The sequence below is a fragment of the Oncorhynchus nerka genome, linkage group LG22 (assembly GCF_034236695.1).
Source record: "Oncorhynchus nerka isolate Pitt River linkage group LG22, Oner_Uvic_2.0, whole genome shotgun sequence".
NCBI lineage: Eukaryota > Metazoa > Chordata > Actinopteri > Salmoniformes > Salmonidae > Oncorhynchus > Oncorhynchus nerka.
Genome location: NC_088417.1, coordinates 26,565,624 through 26,590,441, shown reverse-complemented (window position 1 = coordinate 26,590,441; position 24,818 = coordinate 26,565,624). Strand labels below are relative to the sequence as shown.

The window sequence follows — 24,818 nt, the reverse complement described above, 5'->3', positions numbered from 1 at the left end:
ATGTTATTTACTTCAATGTATTTCAGTGCTGTAATGTTCTGTACTTCAATGTATTCTAGTGCTCTAATGTTATTTACTTCAATGTATTCTAGTGCTCTAATGTTATTTACTTCAATGTATTTCAGTGCTGTAATGTTCTGTACATCAATGTATTCTAGTGCAGTAATGTTCTGTACTTCAATGTATTCTAGTGCTCTAATGTTATTTACTTCAATGTATTTCAGTGCTGTAATGTTCTGTACTTCAATGTATTCTAGTGCTCTAATGTTATTTACTTCAATGTATTTCAGTGCTGTAATGTTCTGTACATCAATGTATTCTAGTGCTGTAATGTTCTGTACATCAATGTATTCTAGTGCTGTAATGTTCTGTACTTCAATGTATTCTACTGCTGTAATGTTATGTACATCAATGTATTCTAGTGCTGTAATGTTATTTACGTCAATGTATTTCAGTGCTGTAATGTTCTGTACTTCAATGTATGCTAGTGCTGTAATGTTATTTACTTCAATATATTCTAGTGCTGTAATGTTATTTACGTCAATGTATTTCAGTGCTGTAATGTTCTGTACTTCAATGTATGCTAGTGCTGTAATGTTATTTACGTCAATGTATTCTAGTGCTGTAATGTTCTGTACATCAATGTATTCTAGTGCTGTAATGTTATTTACGTCAATGTATTTCAGTGCTGTAATGTTCTGTACATCAATGTATTCTTCCTTCAATGTATTCTGGTGCTTTAATGTTCTGTACCTGGAAGTTCTTGGCCATAATAGTCTTCCTGTCATCTTCTACCTGTCTGAACTTGGTCCGGAGCCCTTTCATCTGATTCTCCATCTTCATGACATACTGGAAGTCCCTCTGAGTCCGTAGGTTCAACACCTCAATTGACTGGGACATGTTCTGCACCTGGACCAGAGTAGGGTAAATACTGTATATGTTGTAACAGAGAAGTATAGACATTCATGTCATGGATATCAAGGTTTTATGAATACTTTATGAATGTTACATACCATCATCGTAAGTAAAGTTTTACCAACAAGACAAACACATGTCCAACAACCATCTGAAAGATGTTCTGCACCTGGACCACAGCAAATAAGACAAGCACATCCAGCCTGGTCCAAGATCTATTTGTGTTGTGCATGTCAATGACCATAGGAGCTGGCAAGACAGCACAAACATATCTGGGACCAGGCTAAATCAAATCTATACAACCGTCTCAAACATGTCTGGGCCAACACGGACTCCTGAACTGACTCCTAACTTGAGATCCTTAGGCTAACTCGGGTTTAGGTATCACACTCCCATTCTCCCATTCACAACAAAGCATGGCTTACAGTCTTTAAAAACTTTAAAAACTTTTTTTAACGATTGCTAACAAGCGTTTACCTATAGTTAAGGTACTTTTTTATAAACTCTTAACATAGCAACACACCTACGTCACACAATTAGTCAAATAGTTCATTTTCTGCTCAAAACCTCATTTTGTTCATTAAATACCATCTCTACATTTCAAAATGCAAAAAAACTTTCTCGACGTACACTAACTCTATCAAAACACGTCAAACCCGACTCAATATCTAATCATTCTGTCAAAACACTAGCACATGTTTTCTATCCACGAGGAACATATCGTCAATCATAGCACAATGACTTTCAAAATACTAACAGTTGATGGCATTACAAAAACTGCAATACTTTTCATGTTTCAGAACCTGCATACAATAGACAATATGAAATCCATTGTTCTTTTTAATTCAGTTTCCATTTACAATAGACAATATGAAATCCATTGTTCTTTTTAATTCAGTTTCCATTTACTGTAAACCACTCTACATTTTTGGGTTGAGTGTCAATTGTGTGCATTTTTGGCAACACACTATCTAAAAGTGAATGAGTCATCTTTATTTTGTATAATGTACAATAGAAAAGAATAGTAAGTGACAGAATTGCTGCAGTAAAAGCTTTATTTAGCAACATGAAATTGCTGCCAGTGATAAAAAAAAAATCCAACATACATGACTTTTGGTTCCCAATGTGTAAAAATAAAACACAATTACTGTAAAAAAGGCAGAGAAGGGAAAAAACACAAACATGTCCAGTCCTGTTCTAATCTATACCACCTTCAGCATTTTGGCCACATGTTCTTGTCCACATCACATCTTATGTCGTCTCTCGCTATGCACCTTAGATAGAAACGTTTGGCCTGCCTTATCCACCCCTGGCAGTCTTCAGCTGAGATGTCTCTGCACCTTGGATAGAAACGCTTGGCCTGCCTTATCCACCCCTGGCAGTCTTCAGCTGAGATGTCTCAGCACCTTGGATAGAAACGCTTGGCCTGCCTCATCCACCCCTGGCAGTCTTCAGCTGAGATGTCTCTGCACCTTGGATAGAAACGCTTGGCCTGCCTCATCCACCCCTGGCAGTCTTCAGCTGAGATGTCTCTGCACCTTGGATAGAAACGCTTGGCCTGCCTTATCCACCCCTGGCAGTCTTCAGCTGAGATGTCTCTGCACCTTGGATAGAAACGCTTGGCCTGCCTCATCCGCCCCTGGCAGTCTTCAGCTGAGATGTCTCTGCACCTTGGATAGAAACGCTTGGCCTGCCTTATCCGCCCCTGGCAGTCTTCAGCTGAGATGTCTCTGCACCTTGGATAGAAACGCTTGGCCTGCCTCATCCACCCCTGGCAGTCTTCAGCTGAGATGTCTCTGCACCTTGGATAGAAACGCTTGGCCTGCCTCATCCGCCCCTGGCAGTCTTCAGCTGAGATGTCTCTGCACCTTGGATAGAAACGCTTGGCCTGCCTCATCCGCCCCTGGCAGTCTTCAGCTGAGATGTCTCTGCACCTTGGATAGAAACGCTTGGCCTGCCTCATCCACCCCTGGCAGTCTTCAGCTGAGATGTCTCAGCACCTTGGATAGAAACGCTTGGCCTGCCTCATCCGCCCCTGGCAGTCTTCAGCTGAGAGGTCTCTGCACCTTGGATAGAAACGCTTGGCCTGCCTCATCCGCCCCTGGCAGTCTTCAGCTGAGATGTCTCAGCACCTTGGATAGAAACGCTTGGCCTGCCTCATCCACCCCTGGCAGTCTTCAGCTGAGAGGTCTCTGCAGCCGGCATCCATTGCATCCAGGAGGGGATTTTGTCATGTGGCCGATGATCATACACTTTCCACCTCCAGGCAGAAAAGATTCCTCAATGGTGTTGAGGAAAGGTGAGAAGTGGGGAGGAAAGGTGAGAAGTGGAGAGGAAAGGTGAGAAGTGGGGAGGAAAAGGGAAACCATTCTTGGATGGGCTGCAGACCAGTTTGTGATTGCATGTGAATGGTGGAATGCTACATTGTCCCATGCAATCACAAATGTCCTCAAGTTTCCTCCCAGCTGTTCCCTTTCTGCTTCTGGCACCAGTTGTTGGTGGAGGTCAAAAGAAAGCGCTCAGTGTTGTAGGGACCAATCTGGCATTTCTGCAGGACCAGACCAGCACTCCAGACTGCAGCACACATTGTGATATTTGCTCCCCTCTGACCCATCAACGGTGGCCCTTTTCCCGGTGATGTTGCTTCCCCTCCGACGTGTTTTTGTCCGTTTAAACCCTGCCTCATCTTCATAAATGATTTCATGTGGGGTCTGTTTAGCCTTCAACTCCATGACTCTCTGAAAGAAATCAAACACATTATGTGTTAATGCTTTTCAATATGTCCTACTGTATGTACTTTAAGTAGCATAGTGTAAAACTCACTATAGAACTAGACATATCGGAGAGACACTAACCTGGACGTATTGGTGCCGGAGTTCCTTGACCAGCTCAATGTTCCTTTCAAAAGGAATCGTGTACAACTGTTTCATTCGAACTCTATGTTTGGTCAGAGTCTGAACAATGGTAGTCAGGCTGATGATTTCCACATTGTGAAATACCAGGTTGTCCTCTACAATGGTCTGAATTTCTCTCAGTTTTATTGCATTGTCAGCAATGACCAATCCTACAATGGCATGCTCTTGGTCTTCACTGAGGAACTTTCCTCTTCCCCCAGAGGGAGGAAGACGTTGCGTCCTTTAGAGGAACAAAAATACAACTCTTTCAACAGTCTCTCTCAGTGATAGACCATGGTATTAGGCTGGAATCTTTCACCAGCCTCTCTCAGTGATATACCATGGAATTAGACTGGACTCTTTCACCAGCCTCTCTCTGTGATAGACCATGGTATTAGACTGGACTCTTTCATCAGCCTCTCTCAGTGATATACCATGGTATTAGGCTGGACTCTTTCACCAGCCTCTCTCTGTGATAGACCATGGTATTAGACTGGACTCTTTCACCAGCCTCTCTCAGTGATAGACCATGATATTAGGGTGGACTCTTTCACCAGCCTCGCTCAGTGATAGACCATCGTATTAGGCTGGACTCTTTCACCAGCCTCTCTCAGTGATAGACCATCATATTAGGCTGGACTCTTTCACCAGCCTCTCTCAGTGATAGACCATGGTATTAGGCTGGACTCTTTCACTAATCTCTCTCAGTGATAGACCATCGTATTAGGCTGGACTCTTTCACTAATCTCTCTCAGTGATAGGCCATGGTATTAGAGTGGACTCTTTCACCAGCCTCTCTCAGTGATAGACCATGTTTTATCACATGGTCTATGATGGTGGCTCTTATTTCATCAGTGACAACAGCTCATACTCTCCTTTGAACACCACCACGCATTCTTACTCCTCTCCCCCTACCTCTCCTTCTCACTTGTCCTTGTCCAACTACTCCTCTGCCTGGTCCAGCTACTTCTCTCCCTGGTCCAACTACGCCTCTTCCTTGTCCAAACATGTTTTTTTTCTCTCTCTGCTCCTCTGTGTTGTTTTGTATCCACATTGAACAAAATCAATTCAAAGAGTCCCCTTTTTACTGTGTATGTCTGTGACGTAGAAGTCCGTCACTGGCCGCGGGCAGCATTTGGTTCTTTAACGCACACACATATTCATCACTCCTCCCTGCGCCATTATAAGATAAGTTAACAATGTGGGTCGACACACAAATTAACTTCTGTCTTGGTGCATGCATTTCACACTTGTCAATGTTCATATTTGAGAGATACAATAATTATTATACTTATCAATGTTGTGGATGAGCGCATTGTTTGTTTGTTCTGTTCCTCTCTCTCCATCTCTGTAGCTTCCGCGTATGCTGGAAAAGGACCCGAGCTAAGGGAATTGGGTTGGCTTTATAGTGCCTGTCCCAAATGGCTCATTAATGCATATGGGCATATTGAAAGATATTGTCAGTAGTGATGTAATGTTGTAAATGTTATGTTGTGATATTGTTTAAAACCGTGTTGCAATGTATATCCTTTAGTATGTTTAGTTCATGGAAAATGTAGGTTTGTATTGTTAATTGATTAATTAATGAGGGTTAATTGTTCTGAGGGGAGGGGCTAGCCCTACAAAAGGGAGCCTCTCTTTCAGTCAGGGGAAGAGGCATTTTTGGATTGAGCTGTGGATGGGGCAGCATTGTTTTTAAGCTGTCCCATAAGGTAGACGTTGATGGCAGTACTGTTGTTTTTTGTTCCGGAATCACTTGTAAATAAACACCTTTGCACAGAAGAACTTTTGCGGCTCCGCCATCTTTTTATTTTGATAGAGGTTAGGTTATCCAGTTTAGCCTTCTGGCCTACTCTACGTGACAATGTCCATGTAATTGAAAGAACTTCAACACCTGGCTATGTCTCCGATTGAGATTGGATTCAGTTGTGGTTGGTCTATTTTACACAACTTACAGTAAATCAGATATTTCTCAATGTTTCAATGATCTGTTCATTAAAAAAATATGATCAGCTGTTTCAATATATCTTCTGAGTTGCTGTTGTTGCAGAAGTAGAGACTTTATACTATATTTAAAGTTTTGAACATTAGGTCTTCATTTCTGGCATGCCGTGTGCAAGCATTTGTAAATAAGACAAGAAAGATCCATCATTTTGGTATTGGGTAAGCTTGTATGTAAAGAAAATATAATCATTTTAGAAACCTGTTAATTGACTGCATATTCTGTGAAAACAACATGAATTGTGTTAATGGGATGGTCCACAACAGATGGATGTTGTGCTAATTGTGTTTAGATTTTTGAAGATGTGACTACAGATTGGCCAAAGGATGTTAGCGATTGTAAAAATAAATAAAAAACGGTAATGTATGTGAAAGTTTGAATTACGTACACACACCTCAGGAAAAGTTGGAATTCAGACCTGTTTGAAAACTCTATTTAAACATATATCCCTACACCTGAAATGGATGTTGAAAAGAAAAATACAATTATTCAAGACATTATCCATCTGTGCCTTTTCTTATATTTATATCATGTTGATGCATTGAAAAACATGAATCACAAGTTAACAACACGATCCTCCTCAACAGACAGCAACAAATACAAAAATTCTGCCTACATCTGCATATTAATAATACGATTAGCTTCTCCTCCCATATGATTAACAACCTAGCCATTCATCACACACACACACAGGTATAGATGACATTCTCTTAAATCACTCTACTTATGCGCTGGCATCGCAGAGGTCCAGTAATGTGTATGATAGATCACTTCAGAATGAAGAAGATAACCGTGTATACTGAGTTCCAGCACTTAATACACATAGCATCTTTTATAAGGGATCTTTCACTGTAAAAAGATAAAACTCCCTTTGTAGTGTACCGTGACTTTTAACCCTATCACAACAGGTGTTTCCTAAGATGTTGCCGAGTGCTGTAACTTTGCTTCTAGGTGATTCTATGATAGGTGTTGTGTGTTAATTATATAGTAGGAGGTGTTGTATGTTAATTGCAGTCAGGTCACCTGTGATACAAGTCAGTATTTGACGTCCATCCATGTCTGAGGATGTCGGGAGATGAGTTGGAAACTGTCCACTAGGGGCAACAGTGAGCGCTGTTACCTTCAAGTAGGTTTCGGTTTTGCTAGGACGTTGTGGACGGGGATGGAGGATGGGCAAGCATCTTGCCGAACATTGCATGTTTGAATCCAGCGATAGAAAGTCGTTTTTGAAGTTTTTGATTTAACCTTTTCATGCGTGAGATCCAAATATCTCTAACGGTTGCCCCCAGCATGACTTGTTTTATGCGCATTATGTCAGAATGCACTCACTTTTTTATAATGTATTTACAGTTTTATTCACATGTTTTCAAGTACTGGTGACAAATAATGCATTCCGATTATCGCATAGTGTCACACTCTGACCATTATTTGCGTTGTTTGTTTCTATGTTTTGTTTGGTCAGGGTGTGATATGAGTGGGCATTCTATGTTGCATGTCTAGTTAGTCTGTTTCTATGTGTTTTGGCCTGATATGGTTCTCAATCAGAGGCAAGTGTTTGTCGTTGTCTCTGATTGGGAACCATATTTAGGTAGCCTGTTTTGTATTGTGGTTCGTGGGTTATTGTCTATGTGTAGTTGCCTGTGTCTGCACTCGTTGTCATAGCGTCACGTTCGTTTTGTTGTTTTTGTTTAAGTGTTCTTCATTCATTAAAAGAAGAATGTATTCTAATCACGCTGCGCTTTGGTCTCCTCTTTACGACGATCGTGACACAGATTGTAATGGACACCTATGATTCATGTAAAATAATTTCTTGAAGGTTGTACTGATTATGATGAGCTAACGCTTAGTTATTTGCTAGCTATGTGTGGAGCCATGTTTGTTGACATTATACACTGCATTCTGTCAGATCAAAGATAGTGTAATGAGGTGAAGGAATGGTTCCCTCATCTTTAGAGTAAACTCCTGATGACACACCCCCTTCAACATGCATACTGCAAACAGACTAAATTAATCTAATCTCTTTTTCTTATCTTTGGTTGATGCGAAAAATCAAACATGTTGGTGTGCAAAAACTACCCATCGTCAAATTACTCTTGATTTTTAGAAAGTGTTTTACTCAATTATTTGTATCAATGGTGAGCTCACCCATGATGTGATGAATTGGAAATAGTAATTGCTATTAGCTAATTCATATTGTGGTTTCTGTCAGTAAAAGAGTTAGCAAAATATGACCACTTGAGTTACATCAATCTTTCCTCAGTTAACGCTAGGACTAATTTAGCCTGCATTTTCCAGTTTGGATGTTTGTGTTATGCTGTCGCTACTTCTGTGGAATGTCTGAACATTGCATCCAAAAATAAACTGGTCACATTCAGGACATAACTTTGTAAGGACTGTGTTTGTGCAAAATGCTTTTGTGAAAAAACAGTATGGCCAGCTCAAACGCTGACTGTTGTGTCAATGAAAACTGGACGTTCTAAATAAGCATTACCAATCACACCCGTTTGAGCGTATGCTGCAGGGACCACTATAGAATGATCACACCCGTTTGTTTGTACGTGTCAAAGGGTTAACCTCAGGATCTCAGAGTTAATGCCTGAACTTAACTCTAACCTTAAATGTTCAGCGTTAATGGCTAATCTTAACCTTAAACACTTAGACATTTGACGCTTGAGAAACATGGATGAACTTCTAATTCTGATGTGAGACTGAGAGCTAGTTGCTTAATTGTATAGGAGGTGTTGTGTGTTCATTCTATGGTAGGTGTTGTGTGTTCATTCTATGGTAGGTGTTGTGTGTTCATTCTATGGTAGGTGTTGTGTGTTCATTCTATGTAAGCTGTTGTGTGTTCATTCTATGTAAGGTGTTGTGTGTTCATTCTATGGTAGGTGTTGTGTGTTCATTCTATGTAAGGTGTTGTGTGTTCATTCTATGGTAGGTGTTGTGTGTTCATTCTATGGTAGGTGTTGTGTGTTCATTCTATGGTAGGTGTTGTGTGTTCATTCTATGGTAGGTGTTGTGTGTTCATCTGACACATCCGATGAAGGTCAGCTGATTCCTGGAAAGAGCTAAAAAGGTGAAAGCAGAGGACCGAGAGAAAGAGAGAGGGAGAGAGACAGAGGGAGGGAGAGAGACAGAGGGAGGGAGAACGAGAAAGGGAGAGAAAGGGGGGAGAGAGAAAGAGAGGGAGAGAAAGGGAGGGAGAAAAAAGGAGTGAGAGAGAAAGAGAGAGGGAAGGAGACAGAGGGAGGGAGAACAATAAAGAGAGACTAAAGGGTAGTTTGTATTAGTGTGTGTGTGTGTGTGTGTGTGAGTGAGTGAGTGAGTGAGTGAGTGAGTGAGTGAGTGAGTGAGTGAGTGAGTGTGTGTGTGTGTGTGTGCGTGCATGTTTGCGGGGTACCTTCTCCAGTAGCTGGCGGAGCTGTCTTCCCTTGGCATCTCTGGAGCAGAGGTTCTGTTCAGGTGCCACCACCGTGCAGATACACCGACCATCGGCATCCTGGGCAGAGCTGTACACCTGCCAACCCTCCTTAGGCCCAATTGTCTACACGCACGCGCACACACGAGCACGCGCACACACGAGCACGCACACACACGCGCACATGCACACACAGGAAAATATTGGTGAAGGGAATCGTTGATGTGGGTAAATGCCGTTGAACGACAGACAACATTTTCCAATGTGAGCTGGTAGCTAGATTATCAAATAGCTAGTGATAGAAAGCAGTGGTTCCAACCAGGGGTACAAGGACTCCTGGGGGGGACTTGGTCTTGAGAAGACTCATGAGACCATAGGCTTACTGGCAAAATGCACATGAGCGGGTACTTCAGGGGTACTCCAGACAGAGCAAAATGCAGTTGGTAGTACAGTAACCGAAAAAGGTTGGGAACTACTGATATAAAGTGATAGATATATACAATACCATTCAAATGTTTGGACACACCTACTCATTCAAGGGATTTGATTTATTTTTACTATTTTCTACATTGTAGTATAATAGTGAAGACATCACAACTATGAAACAACACATTTGTAGAATCATGTAGTATGCAAAAAAGTGTTAAACAAATCTAAATATATTTAAGATTTATCAAAGTAGCCACCCTTTGCCTTGATGACAACTTTGCACACAATTGGCATTCTCTGAACCTGCTTCATGAGGTAGTCACCTGGAATGCATTTCAATGAACAGGGGTGCCGTGCCTTAAGTTAATTTGTGGAATTTCTTTCCTTGCGTTTGAGCCAATCAGTTGTGTTGTGACAAGGTAGGGGTGGTATACAGAAGATAGCCCTATTTGGTAAAAGACCAAGTCCATATTATGGCAAGACCCGCTCAAATAATCAAAGAGAAATGACAGTCCATCATTACTTTAAGACATGAAGATGATGAAACTGGCTCTCATGAGGACCGCCACAGGATATGAAGACCCAGATTTACCTCTGCTACAGAGGATAAGTCCATTAGAGTTGCCAGCCTCAGAAATTGCAGCCCAAATAAATGCTTCACAGAGTTCAAGTAACATACACATCTTAACATCAATTGTTCAGAGGAGACTGCGTGAATCAGGCATTCATGGTCAAATTGCTGCAAAGAAACCACTACTAAAGGACCCCAATGAGAAGAAGAGACTTGCTTTGTCCAAGAAACATGAGCAATGGACCGGTGGAAATCTGTCCTTTGGTCTGATGAGTCCAAATTTGAGATTTTGGGTTTCAACCTCCATGTCTTTGTGAGATGCAGAGAAGGTGAACAGATGATCTCCGCATATGTGGTTCCCACTGTGAGGATTTGAAGAGGAGGTGTGATGGTGTGGGGGTGCTTTGCTGGTGACACTTTCTGTGATTTATTTAGAATTCAAGGCACACTTAACCAGCATGGCTACCACAGCATTCTGCAGCGATACACCATCCCATCTGGTTTGCGCTTAGTGGGACCATCATTTGTTTTTCAACAGGACAATGACCCAACACACCTCCAGGCTGTGTAAGGACAATTTGACCAAGAAGGAGAGTGATGAAGTGCTTCATCAGATGACCTGGCCCCCACAATCACCCGACCTCAAACCAATTCAGATGGTATGGTATGAGTTGGACCGCAGAAAAATGAAAAGCAGCCAACAAGTGCTCAGCATATGTGGAAACTCCTTCAAGACTTTTTGTAAAGCATTACAGGTGAAGCTGGTTGAGAGAATGCCAAGAGTGTGCAAAGCTGCCAAAGCAAATGGTGGCTACTTTGAAGAATCTATAATATAACATATATGTTGATTGTTTAACACTTCTCTGGTTACTACATGATTCCATATGTGTTATTTCATAGTTGTGATGTCTTCACTAGTATTCTACAATGTAGAAAATAGTACAAATTAAGAAAAACCCTTGCATGAGTAGGTGTGTGCAAACTTTTGAATGGTCTGTATATCTTCCGCAAAAGAATAGGAAATATAAGTCATGCTCATGCCATGTACAACCAACAGCAACTAAGGACATTGGACAAGGCCACTCTATATTAAAACAAGTTCTTTCTGTCTCTGTAACCAGAGCCTTGAATACAGCCAATCACACCGACACGTGTTTTATTTTTCTCCATTCCTTTAAAAGTGCAACTCTCTGACAACCTTCCCATTCAAGGCTGAACTATAAACTCATATTTCTGTTGCTGTTTCACTTCAGAGAGAGAGAGAGATAGAAAGAGAGAGAGCCAGGAACAGAGAAAATGAAAGGGAGAGAGATGGAGAGTCGAACATGAGTGACCCATTTCAAGAAACTTGGCGCATGCCACACATCACTACTTCACAGGAGAGGCATTTTAACTTGATGTTGCAGAAATACCTTCTGGAACATGTGACCTTTCATGTGCCTTAATAACAAACGTGTATGCCATCTGTACATACAAAGAAAAGTATGAGCCTGGTTGGTTTATCCATGGAGAAATACAGGTACCTTCCCGCTAGCTATGATTGGCTGAGATAATGGATGGACTGGACATGCCGAGAGATGAGTTCGGATTGTTCTTCCGTGTAGCATGCTTCTCTCTATAAAATGAGTGTGGATAATCCCTTCTACCACAGCTTTTTTTAAAGATATCATGAAGAACTGAATTTTTTTTGCTTCTACTCTCAACGTTGCTGCGCTGAAGTTTATAGCGCTATTGACCAAGCTTAGTGGGAAAAAGTTGTGATGGACTACTTTCTGGAGGATGATCGTGCCATGCTGACTCTCTCTGACTCTGAAAATGAATCAGACAATTAGGAAATCCTTGATTTAGGTTAAAAATATATATATAATTTAACCAGACATTGTAGGGTACTTCAGATGTAAATGGTGGAGAAGAAATGGTGTCGTTGTCACGGAAGAAGTTGACAGTTTCAAAATCAGTGGAATTCCCAGTGGAAGTAGAGAGATGATTGCCAAATGCGGAGAGAGTCCAAAAAGAGAACACAGAAAGAAGGCTGTTGTATAAAACACCTGTCTCTGGATTACATCTTTATATTAACTGCAACAGGGCATCCATGACAGAGAGGGAGAAGCGTCCATCCATGTATACAGGTAAGAGTCCAGCTACATTTTCAGGTATTATACATTTCTAATTTAGTCAGAAAGTAGTTTTCATTGCAAGTTAAAAAGTGTACTGTTAGCTAGCTAGCTAATGGTAGCTGGCTGGCTCGCTAGCTAACGTTACGTGTATGATCTCTGTAGTAATATTATTAGTATCTCAGGAAGTCATGTGCATTGCTAGTTATAGCCTAATGTTAGTTGGCTAGTTAACATAAAACCTAGTTGCTTAGCTTTAGCTACCTGCAGATTCATGTATGGGTGTATTGCCACGTTCAAAACAACTGGGAACTCTGAAAAATACGAGGTTGAATCATGACGTCAGTGATTTTCAGGTCGGAAGGTCAGAGCACTAGAAAGAGGCCCATGTTCCCGAGTTGGAATTCCGAGTTGGATGACCGTTGAAATCGATTTTTCCGAGTTCCAAGTTATTTTGAACACACTGATGTCGGAAGTTGGAGATTTCCTAGTTCCCAGTTCTTTTGAATGTGGCATTAGAGTTGGGATTATGGGTCATTGTTTAGATAGCTAGCTACATGTCTAAACAAAAGACTCCACTATACAGGTAACCATTTCACTCTACCGTTTACACCTTCTGTATCCTGTGCATGTGACAAATACACTTTGATTTTACTTGATATTGTGTGTGTTTACCAGAGACGGTAATGTGAAGAACAACATGACCTGCACCAAAGTCAGATTAGGATATAGGCAAAGGACTAAATACAGTGTATTTTTATGACTATTGCTACTACTTTTACAATTTTTAGTTGTTAATCTTTGGTTGTTTACTACACTGTGAATCCTTAAAGACATGGGTGGGGCAAAGACTTCAGAGGGTGTGAATGATGCTTGATGGGTGAATACTAAAAACATTCAAGTTGATTAAGTTACAAGTTGATTAACTTTGGGCTAGGGGGCAGTATTTTCCCGTCCGAATGAAAAGCGTGCCCATAGTAAACTGCCTGCTACTCAGGCCCAGAAGCTAGGTTATGCATATTATTAGATTTGGATAGAAAACACTCTGAAGTTTCCAAAACTGTTTGAATAATGTCTGTGAGTATAACAGAATCGATTTGGCAGGTGAAACCCCGAGCACAATCCATCCAGGGAAAAAATGTTTTGAGGTCAATCTGTTTTCCATTAGATTTCTATGGTAAGCCCTTTTTAATAGGAGTCTGCTTGCAGTTCCTTAGGCTTACACTAGATGTAAACAGTCTTTAGAAATTGGTTGATGTTTTACTTTTGAGAAATAAAGAAGTAGTCCTGTTATTTCCATGTGTCACTCAGATGGACTCAAGTCTTTTGGTGCGTGCGACCTTGAATGCGCTTCACTTTGTTTTCGTCCGGTATTGAACACAGTATATCCCGTCTTAAATTTGATCGATTATTTACATTTTTAAATACCTAAGGTTGGATTAGGAACGTTGTTTGAAATGTTTGGGCCAAGTTTACAGGTAACTTATTAGATACTTTGTAGTCATGTTGGACGAGTTGAAACCGGTGTATTTTCTGAATCAAACGCGCCAAATAAATTGACATTTTGGGGATATAAAGGAATTTATCGAACAAAAGGACCATTTGTGATGTTTCTGGGACATTTTGGAGTGCCAACAGAAGAATATCTTCAAACATAAGGCATGAATTATATTTTTATTTCGTACTTTTGTGTCGCACCTGGCTGGTTGAAATATGATTTTCATGTGTTTGTATCCGGGGTGCTGTCCTCAGATAATTGCATGGTCTGCTTTCGCCGTAAAACCTTTTTGAAATCTGACACTGTGGCTGGATTAACAAGAAGGTAAGCTTTATTTTGATATATTACACATGTATGTTTTGTGAATTTTTATTATGAGTATTTCTGTTTTTGAATTTGGCCCGCTGCAAATTCACTGGATGTTGTCAAATCAATCCCGTTACCGGGATTCGAGCGGGAATGGGGGTGAAGGGATCACTAAGAGGTTAACTTTCAAAGCAGAATTACCTTCCCATTTCTCCTCAACTGCAGTGATGATATACAATTGTCTGCTTTTTTCCAATGTAAAAAACACCATTTCAAATTTCACCACATGAGATGTGTGGTGAGAGCGAAGGTAAGGGAGAGAGGGGGTTAGAGAGAGAGAGAGAGAGAGAGAGAGAGAGAGAGAGAGAGAGAGAGAAAATAAATGGAGAGTGTCAAACATGAGATGTGTGGTGATAACGAGTGTGAGAGAGGGGGTTAATTAAAGAGAAATAGAGAGAGAGAGAGAAAGAGAAAGAGAGAAGGGGGAGAGAAATACACAACCACAGATGCTTGTGCAGGGAGTAAAACAGTGCTGGTCCACTGGGGATGGCTCCGTGTCTCCACTGAATGGTATTTTGTGAGAATGATTAATGACCAGCCTTTGGAGTGTATCTCTGTGTGAAACCAATGTAGCCTTGTAGCAGATGCTTCTCTATCTAACTTACAGAGACCTGGAACCATAGGCCCTAATCCCTAACACTCGGAAGAGAAAGAGACAGCGATACAGAGGCCGACATGCGGGTACCCTGATGAAACTACGGAGTAAATAATCCACCTCTACTACCTGTTCTATTCGTGAATGTACAATCACTGGTGAACAAACTGGACGAGCTCCGTTCAAAACTATCCCATCAATGGGACCTGGAGAACTGTAATATCCTATGTTTCTCGGAAATTTGGACATGGATAATATTTGCATGGGAAGGACAGAATGGCAGCGTTGGGTGAGCTCAAGGGGGGTGGTGTGTGTCTCTTTGTTAACAACAGCTGGATCGCCATCTCCAATATTAAGGAAGTCTCGAGGTTCTGCTCGTCTGAGATAGAATACCTCATAGTCAGCTGTAGACCAAACTATTTACCAAGTGAGTTTTCATCCATATTCTTCGTAGCTGTTTTATTTACCACGACAAACCGATGCTGGAACTAAGACCACACACAACAAGCTGTATCGAGCCATACGCTAACAAGAAAATGTTAATGCAGGAAAACTGAAATCCATTTTATCTAATTTCTACCAACTTTCTATCACCTGTGAGAAAACTCTAGATCACCTTTACTCCACACAGAGAGATGCATACAAAGCTCTCCCTCGCCCTCCATTTGGTAAATATATCCTACTGATTCCTGCTTACAAGTAAAAACTCAAACAGGAAGTACCAGTGATGGGCTCTATACAGACGTGGTCAGATGAAGCGGATGCAAAGCAATAGGAATGTTTCACTAGCACAGACTCATCCAATGGCATTGATCCGATACCACATCAGTCACTGGATTCATTAATAAGTGCATTGACAATGTCATCATGGTTTGAAAGGTTGGTCATGGCTCACAATGCCACCAAACACCCCAGACACCCTGGACCCACTCCAATTCGCATACCGCCCCAACAGATCCACAGAGGACGCAATATTTATTCCACTCCACACTGCCCTTTCCCACTTGGACAAAAGGAACACCTACGTGAGAATGCTGGTCATTGAATACAGCTCAGCGTTCAACACCATTGCAACCTCCAAGCTCATCACTAAGCTATGGACCCTGGGACTAAACACCTCCCTCTGCAACTGGATACTGGACTTCCTGACGGGACACCCTCAGGTGGTGAGAGTAGCCAACAACACATCTGCCATGCTGACCCTCAACACGGGGGCCTCTCGGGAGTGAGTGCTTAGTCCCCTCCTGTACTCCCTGTTCACCCACGCCTGCATGGCCATCATTAAGTTTGCCAAAGACACAACATTGGTAGGCCTGATCACCGACGACGAGAACACCTATAGAAGGAGGTCAGAGACCTGGCAGTGTGGTGCCAGGACAATAACCTCTCCCTCAATGTCAGCCAGACAAAGTAGCTGATCATGTACAACATTAAATGGAGGGCAGAGCATGCCTCCATTCACATCGATGGGGCTGTAGTTTAGCGGGTCGAAAGCTTCAAGTTCATCGGTGTCCAAATCACTAATGATCTATCATGGTCCAAACACACCAACCCAGAGTTCAACAGGGCACAACAATGCATCTTCCTTCTCGGGTGGCTGAAAGTCAACGTCTTTGCACTTTTTTGAATAATCACATCTGCTGCTGCTACTGTTTATTATCTGTTACTTTATTCCTAGTTATATGTACATACACTACATTACCAAAATTATGTGGACACCTGCTCTTCGAACATCTCATTCCAAAATCATGGACATTAATATGAAGTTAGTCCCCACTTTGCTGCTATAACAGCCTCCTCTCTTCTGGGAAGGCTTTCCACTAGATGTTGGAACATTGCTGCAGGGACTTGCTTCCATTCAGCCACAAGAGCATTAGTGAAGTCAGGCACTAATGTTGGGCGATTAGGCCTGGCTCGCAGTCAGTGTTCCAATTCATCCCAAAGGTGTTCCACGGGGTGGAGGTCCCGGGCTCTGTGCAGGCCAGTCAAGTCCTTCCACACCAATCTCAACAAACCATTTCTGTATGGACCTCACTTTGTGCACGGGGACATTGTCATGCTGAAACAGGAAAGGGCCTTCCCCAAACTGCTGCCACAAAGTTGGAAGTACAGAATCATCTGGAATGTCATTGTATGCTGTAGCATTAAGATTTCCCTTCACTAAGGTGCCTAGCCTAAACCATGAAAAGGCAGTGTTGTCCTGGCATTCACCAAACCCAGATTCGTCCGTCGGACTGCCAGATGGTGATGCGTGATTGATTACTCCAGAGAACGCTTTTCCACTGCTCCAGAGTCTAATGGCGGCGAGCTTTACACCACTACAGCCGACGTTTGGCATTGCGCATGGTGGTCTAAGACTTGTGTGCGGCTGCTTGGCCATGGCAACCAATTGTATGAAGCTCCTGACGAACTGCCGTTGCTTCCAGAGGCAGTTTGGAACTCGGTAGTGAGTGTCGCAACCGAGGGCAGACGATTTTTAAGCTCTACGCTCTTCAGCACTCGCCGGTCCAGTTCTGTGAGCTAGTGTGTCTTACCACTTCGCGGCTGAGTCGTTGTTGCACTTAGACGTTTCCATTTCACAATAACAGCACTTACAGTTGACCAGGGCAGCTCTAGCAGGGCATAAATCTGATGAACTAACTTGTTGGAAAGGTGACATCCTATGACGGTGCCACTTTAAAAGTCATTGAGTTCTTCAGTAAGGCCATTCTACTGCCAATGTCTGTCTATGGAGATTGCATGGCTGTGTGCTCAATTTTATACACCTGTCAGCAACGGGTGTGGATGAAATAGCCAAATCCACTAATTTGAAGGGGTGTCCACATACTTTGTATATATAGTGTTTATACCTCAATTACCTCATACTCCTGCACATGGACTCGGTACTAGTACCCCTAGTTATCATTACTCATTGCACATGGACTCGGTACTGGTACCCCTAGTTATCATTACTCATTGCACATGGACTCGGTACTGGTACCCCTAGTTATCATTACTCATTGCACATGGACTCGGTACTGGTACCCCTAGTTATCATTACTCATTGCACATGGACTCGGTACTGGTACCCCTAGTTATCATTACTCATTGCACATGGACTCGGTACTGGTACCCCTAGTTATCATTACTCATTGCACATGGACTCGGTACTGGTACCCCTAGTTATCATTACTCATTGCACATGGACTCGGTACTGGTACCCCTAGTTATCATTACTCATTGTGTATCTACTATTACTTACGTGTTTTACTTTTCTATTATTTCTCTATTTTCTTCTCTCTACATTGTTGGGAAGGACCCGTAAGTAAGCATTTCAAAGTTAGTCAACACCTGTTGTTTACGAAGCATGCGACAAATAAAAAAGTATTTGATTTTGATTGTACTGTGTATTGGCTGGACAGGTACTGTACACTGTACTGTAGTGTGTATGTGAGACAAAAATGTTGCTATTAATGTTTTGTAATCCTCTGTGCATGAAACTTGTGTGAACTCTGTCCCGTAACCGTGTTACTTTGATGTACAGTTTGAATGGAGCTTTAATATGCAAGACGCGTCCTATAGCAGAGCTAACTTCAACACCTACCGCCCGCAGCAGGGTAAAAACAAATGCACAGAGAGTTGATAGTGAGGTTGAGATCCATTCAGTGAGAATTGTAGTGGTCTGAAGTTAACCCAAGGATGCAACCAAGATAAAATGATTGAACACACACACACACACATGTTCATCCACACCCACACATGTCTGATATTTGGGACTGTGTGCAACACGCACACACGCACGCACGCACGCACGCACGCACGCACGCACACACACACACAAACACACACACACACACACACACACACACAGACACACACACACACACACACACACACACAGTATGACAAAATAAACTAGCTCTGGCCTATCAGTATAAAGTATGTTGAACAAACAAGCCAACAAAATAGCCCACGTCGCTATTCATTTACCTTAAATTGATCAAAATGTCTCTATAAAACCTATGAGATATTGTGAGCAACTGAAGTGGAATGCACATGTCTGTCTTGGAATTGATGATCATACTCCTTAAACGAGTTAACATTTCTGGTCTAATGGTGGATAAGATGAAGTCGGAGTTGCTGTGTGTGTGTGTGTGTGTGTGTGTGTGTGTGTGTGTGTGTGTGTGTGTGTGTGTGTGTGTGTGTGTGTGTGTGTGTGTGTGTGTGTGTGTGTGTGTGTGTACGTGTGTGACTGCACAGATCCCCATAACTAGATAGAGACATACATTGAAGTCAGCCACGATTCAAAATGACAAATGGTGACCTGCAAACATAACAACAACAACCAGTGTAGCACTGCGAACATGAGAGATATACAGGGAAGAGAGATGTTAGGGAGGCTTTGATTCATGACTGATTGGTGTTGGTGCTGACAGGGAAGAAGGTGTGTGAGTCAGCGAGAAAGAGAGAGAGAGAGACAGTGAGAGAAAGAACGAGATTGAGAGAGAGAGAGAGAGAGAGTGATAGAGCGCAAAGAATATTTGGAGAGAGAGCGAGAGAAAGAGAGAGAGAGAGAGAGAGAGAGAGAGAGAGAAATAGAGAGAAATAGAGAGAAATACATAGAGAGAAAGAGAGAGAAAGAGAGAAATATATGGAGAGAGGAGAAGTATATGGAGAGAGAGAAAGAGAGAGAGAGAACGAAAAAGAGAGAGAGAAAAATATATGGAGAGGGAAAGAGAGAGAGAAAGAAAGATAGAGAGAGAAAGATAAATATATGGAGAGAGAGAAAAAGAGAGAGAGAGGGATAAATATATGGAGAGAGAGAGTATATGGAGAGAGAAAGAAAAAGAGAGAGAAAGAGAAATATATGGAGAGAGAAAGAGAGATAAAGAGAGAGATATTTATGGAGAGAAAGAGAGAGAGAAAAAAAATATGGAGAGAGAAGGAGAGAAGTATAGAGAGAGAGAGAAGGAGAGAGAGAGAGAGAGAGAGAGAGAGAGAGAGAGAGAGAAAGAAAGAAAGAATATATGGAGAGAGAGTGTACAAGAGATACTGCAGCACACGGTCTCAAACATTCTTCCACGGACATCCTCTTTTTACTCCACATCATTATCTTTCTCGCACTCACATCTTCCCGCTGTGAATGTACTGCAATGGATCACTTAGACGAAACAGCCAGCCACAGTGTTTGTCTTAATCACAATGAATGGAAGATAATGAGCGAGCGATCAAATATTATCTCTTAGTTTGAAGGCTTGGAGGTTATTGTTATTGCTTGGCTAACATTACTTGTTATCATGTTGATATTTGTTATTATTTTAACGCGGTGGACACTGTGCAGTACACCAGAGGTCTCATTGTACGCACCATTGTAATGTTCGTTTAATGTGTCAATTGATCCCGTAAGGGATGGGTCGCCAATAAATTGATCTGACTTTAAATAAAAGATTCATTCATTCATTCATCCATACAGGCTCATTATGTGGTTCTGTTCATAAGGGCTGGTTTATGTAAAGTGAAAGAATGTATTATCAAGATTTGCTGCATCCATGGTGTTACAAGCAAGATAATCAATAAAAGGACTGAAATTGACTAATGGTATTAACACTCTGGAGTGATATGTTACGACTCTTCAAATTAGCATCAGGTAAGTGGAGACATTTTCCTATCCTATTATCTAGCTGAACTATGTACTGACCTTGTCTGCATGGATTATGATTTTGCATAATACCTGCAGTACTTCTTGATAAATAGGTACAGTGCCGTACATTTAGACAGCACACATACAGACGTTCAACCTACGTACACCTTCCGGAAACAATCAACTAACATTTAATGGCATTTAATGATGATGGTAACAAGAAACACAAAGAGAACCTCTAACTGATATTGAGTGACAGCTATTGACAAGCCTGCCACATAATTATCTTGCTTGCTGTTAACTGCACAGTGGAAGTCTACTGAGACCAAAACTTTTAATCTATTCTTCTCTGTTATTATAGGCCTTGGGTAGTGTGCAGGGATATGTGTCTGATATGTGGACTGTCTGCATCGCAAACGCACACACACACACACACACACACACACACACACACACACACACACACACACACACACACACACACACACACACACACACACACACACTTCTCTGTGTGTTGTGCAGTGATATGTGTCTGATATGGGGACTGTCTGCATCACCCCTCAGGGCCACAATTACTGTAATTAATAAGGGAAGGAGGGACGGAGGAGAGAAGAGAGGGATAGCTACGCCTGTGATAGTCTGACAGTGGGGGTGTGGAAGAAGAGAGACATAAGATAGCTATGTCGGTGGTGGTCTAAACATACTGCCTGTGTCCGTAATAATGTCGTAATCCTACAGATGGAGGTAAAGCTGCAATCTAAAAAAAGTGTTATGTCTAATGAAGTGACATTTTTAATTTAGAGGGTGATACCACTTCCTTGAATTGGATCATTTTCACATATTTGTCAATGGACTGGAGTGTTTATCTATTTAATTGTGCAAGTAATATGGATAGTAATATGGATGGCTATAGTGGGAGACACTGAGGGGATACTACATGTCTTTCTTTGATCCCCTGCATTGCTTTTTATTTTCAACCACATCCCCACACACATCATCACACACTACAAAGACAGCAGTGATTAGGGCCAGTTGTCACATTGTCAAAAAGCATCACAGCAAAAGATGTTGGGTAAAATCCCAACTAGCTTGTCACTCTCATCTTGTTAGAACTCTAATATAGAGAGGGCTAAGAAATGGATAAAGAGTAAACAACGCTAAGTGCATACCATCCCCAGTGTAACAAAATAACGCACTATTTCCTTTATTTCCGATCCAATACCCCTGAGCTTTGAAGACAAGGACCCAGAGAAAACTGACATGTATTATAACTAATGGTTGTGTTTACACTGTTGTCGCTGTGTTGCTGTGGGTTTGTTTTGTTTTTGTTGTCACATCGTTAGGCGTGTCATCTTTAATTCAGAAGAAAATGGAGAGCTGTGGTGCTGACTCACAGAGAGATAGGAGTGGGGGCACAAGAGAGACAGAGCAGAAACAGACCGACAGAAAGACATATACAGAGAGACAGAGAGAGACGTGAGAAAGAGAGTGAGAGGGATGCATGTCAAGGGGTTTCATCCCTAAGGTGTGTGTATCCTGTCCTCTCTGTTCGACTGCATCCTCATCTCATATTCAGCTTGAATGAAAGTCTTTGCCAAGCCAAGCCTACTGAACTGTACAATGAATATTTCATGTCTACGAGGGAACAGAAGATAATCATTTTTTTGGTGGAAAATATCACCATCTGTTGGAAAGTCTCTGTCCCTTCTTAGTTGCACATTCAATTTTCACATGAAATAATGTTCTCACATTGTGGTATAATGAAGGAACCCAATGTCATATCCAATAAATACATTCAAGGGACAAAACACAATCATCTGATCCTATCTACAGATGTAATGTACCAAGAGAGACCTGTATCTCATTCAGCCTTACACCTAAATAAGGTATATTCTAGTCTCAATACATTGTGCAGCTAATAAGTCAATTAACATTTGAAAACAGAGACATATGGAGAGACACTGACAGCTGTGTGTGTGTGTGTGTGTGTGTGTGTGTGTGTGTGTGTGTGTGTGTGTGTGTATGTATGCAAGTGCGTGCATATTAGCCCCTTCAATCTTTAATCAAGTCCCATCACCCGCTATCGATATGTCCTCCAGGTGGGTAATATCATTTGCAATCAAAACACAAATTCCCCAGCATCGTTTTAATCATGAATCTGTCAACCCTTATCAGCGACATTACAATTAGTTGCCTGGCGCACAATCACAAGGGAATGAATATATTTAGGCCTATATTTCATTCTCTGTGGGTGTCGGGATCTACTTAGGCACACTGTGGGATGCCATCTGATGGTGAAGATCATCAAATTACCCTCGGTTATTTAATGATGCTAGAGGTTTGGTTAAGAATGGTCTGACTGTCACGAATTTGCGATCAAATGATTCAACTAGGCCTGCTGTAAATTGTGACATGTTTTTTTTACTAATATACAGGCCCATATTATGTGGCATATTAAAACGTGGCCCATGGTGCATATTTCAGAAAACGTTTGTTTGAGTAAGGCTTATACAGTACCTTAATTAATCGATCCAAAAGTTAACTGTAACTTGTATTAGGCTATGAATAAAATGCTGGTTTAATGGGAACATACATGTATGTATGGAGTAAAACATAGACGTGTCTCAGTTGAAAATTAAATTGGTGCTCTAGAGATGCAGAAAATATTGATATTTTTCAATGAGATCAGGAATCGAGATGAAATAGAACTCACCGCCCGCGTCTCCTATTGTTGAGGGAATGGTTTCAGCACCACGAAGTAGTGGACAGCTCCACACCGTTCCACACCTATCATCATCATACAGGCAGCATCAGGCAAACATGTGCCCGATAGTTCAAGCGCGTTTCTTATTCGACCGAAGTTTTAACAGAGATTATCCATGAAGGGGATGAAAGAAACTGTCACTCTTTTACCTCAAATCCAAGACTTGAATACGCCCCATGGGGAATGCTGTGTGAAGGTTTAGATGCGACGTAAAACAAGAAAACAGCTTTCACAGACGACACAGATTCACTATCAAAGCAAGTATTTGTTTACTAGCAAAATGCTCTGGGAAAGGGATGACAATATAGCAGCCTAATGTGGAATCCACGGAAAGCTAGATACATAAACTGTGGCCGTTGATTGGTTTAGATGTAGCATACATAATGCATATATGCCTCAATTATTGAGATGTATTTAAATAACGCAGTAAGCTTTTTTGATCACTGTAAAGTTTGTCTCCGGTGCGCTCGGATTCATAACATCATAAAGGGAGGCACTGCTTGAGCCTACTGTTTTCACCAAACATTCAGGAGACTCAAATGCGAGTTATTCCACAAAAACAGAGATTTTCTCGACTGACTCATATTGTGAATTTGGAATATTTTCAAACACTGTTTCTCCCAGTTATTGCAGGCAAAGCCAAAACAAATCGAATGCAATTAAACGCAGAATGAATCATTGAGAACACCAAATCATTTGGAACTGTTTTGATGTATTTTCTTTACTTCAATTACACAATGCTATGTTAATACAGGTGCAATTGTGAACAAGACAGCAGATCCTGAAACACAGACACTGAAACATGCAAAGACCGCATGACATTCAGAAAAATAATGAGGGAAACTCACCATTGACGGATATAATCCGAAGACCGTGATTGAAATCACCGGGTACAGGACACTAAATAGAGCACGCATTCTGTCTATCGGGAACAGTTACACTTTTCTCGCTTTATTCACCCACAGCCCTCGTTGCAGGAATGCGTCCGCGTCGCTGCCTGTATTGGCTGTGCCCACCGCCGTTCAGAGCGCTCCAATGGAACAAGACGGATAGATCCGCGTTCATTCCCAACGCTCCAAGGACTCTTGTGTGAAGCAGAGCCAACGCGCCGGTCTGATCAACACACACCAGTGACACCACAGAGAAAAGTTTATGCCAGGGGACGAGACAGATGTACGAGGCTGCAGGGGAGTCGCACAACGGATATGACATCATTTGGTGTGTGTCCTGGGTGTTGGGAAGACATTTTTATTGATGTTGATCAGTGCCAAGACCTGCCACTCCCCACGTAGTGCCCGGAGAATAGCCAACAGCTAAGAACAGGTAACAGTTACAAAACACACACCTTCCTCTGTCATAGGCTAGTATGTGTTGGAGTTTTCACTACCAAAACATGACACCACTTGTAGCAAGACAATATGTGCGTTGACTGTTAATGATTACAGGTGCATAACAAACTGTATAGGATGATATAAACCATATTGAAATGAATAGATCATTTGAAGCATGAAGTGATACATTACAAATGTTCCAATTTTCAGAATGCACCACCTTGTCATGACTTCCGCCAAAGTCGGGTCCTCTCCTTGTTCGGGTGGCACTCGGCCGTCGGCGTAGCCGGTCTTCTAG

At 41.7% G+C, this 24,818-nt stretch overlaps 1 protein-coding gene across 3 annotated transcripts in view; it reads right to left on the bottom strand.

Annotated features, from left to right (window-relative positions):
* The window catches only part of olfm3a (olfactomedin 3a), a 36,991-nt gene extending 12,614 nt beyond the window's left edge, over window positions 1-24,377 (bottom strand). Inside the window, exons 1-3 of one of the 3 annotated variants that reach the window (XM_029626589.2) lie at window positions 24,038-24,377; window positions 9,212-9,355; window positions 754-909 (exon numbers count right to left, since the gene is read on the bottom strand). In XM_029626589.2, coding sequence (XP_029482449.1) covers window positions 754-909; window positions 9,212-9,355; window positions 24,038-24,106 — 369 coding nt within the window. In that variant the 5' untranslated portion in view covers window positions 24,107-24,377. Of the gene's footprint in view, window positions 1-753; window positions 3,654-3,770; window positions 5,170-9,211; window positions 9,356-24,037 lie in introns of those variants that run through there. The other 2 variants (XM_029626591.2, XM_029626590.2) reach the window with 2 other exon arrangements.
* Between the last annotated feature and the right edge of the window lie 441 nt (window positions 24,378-24,818).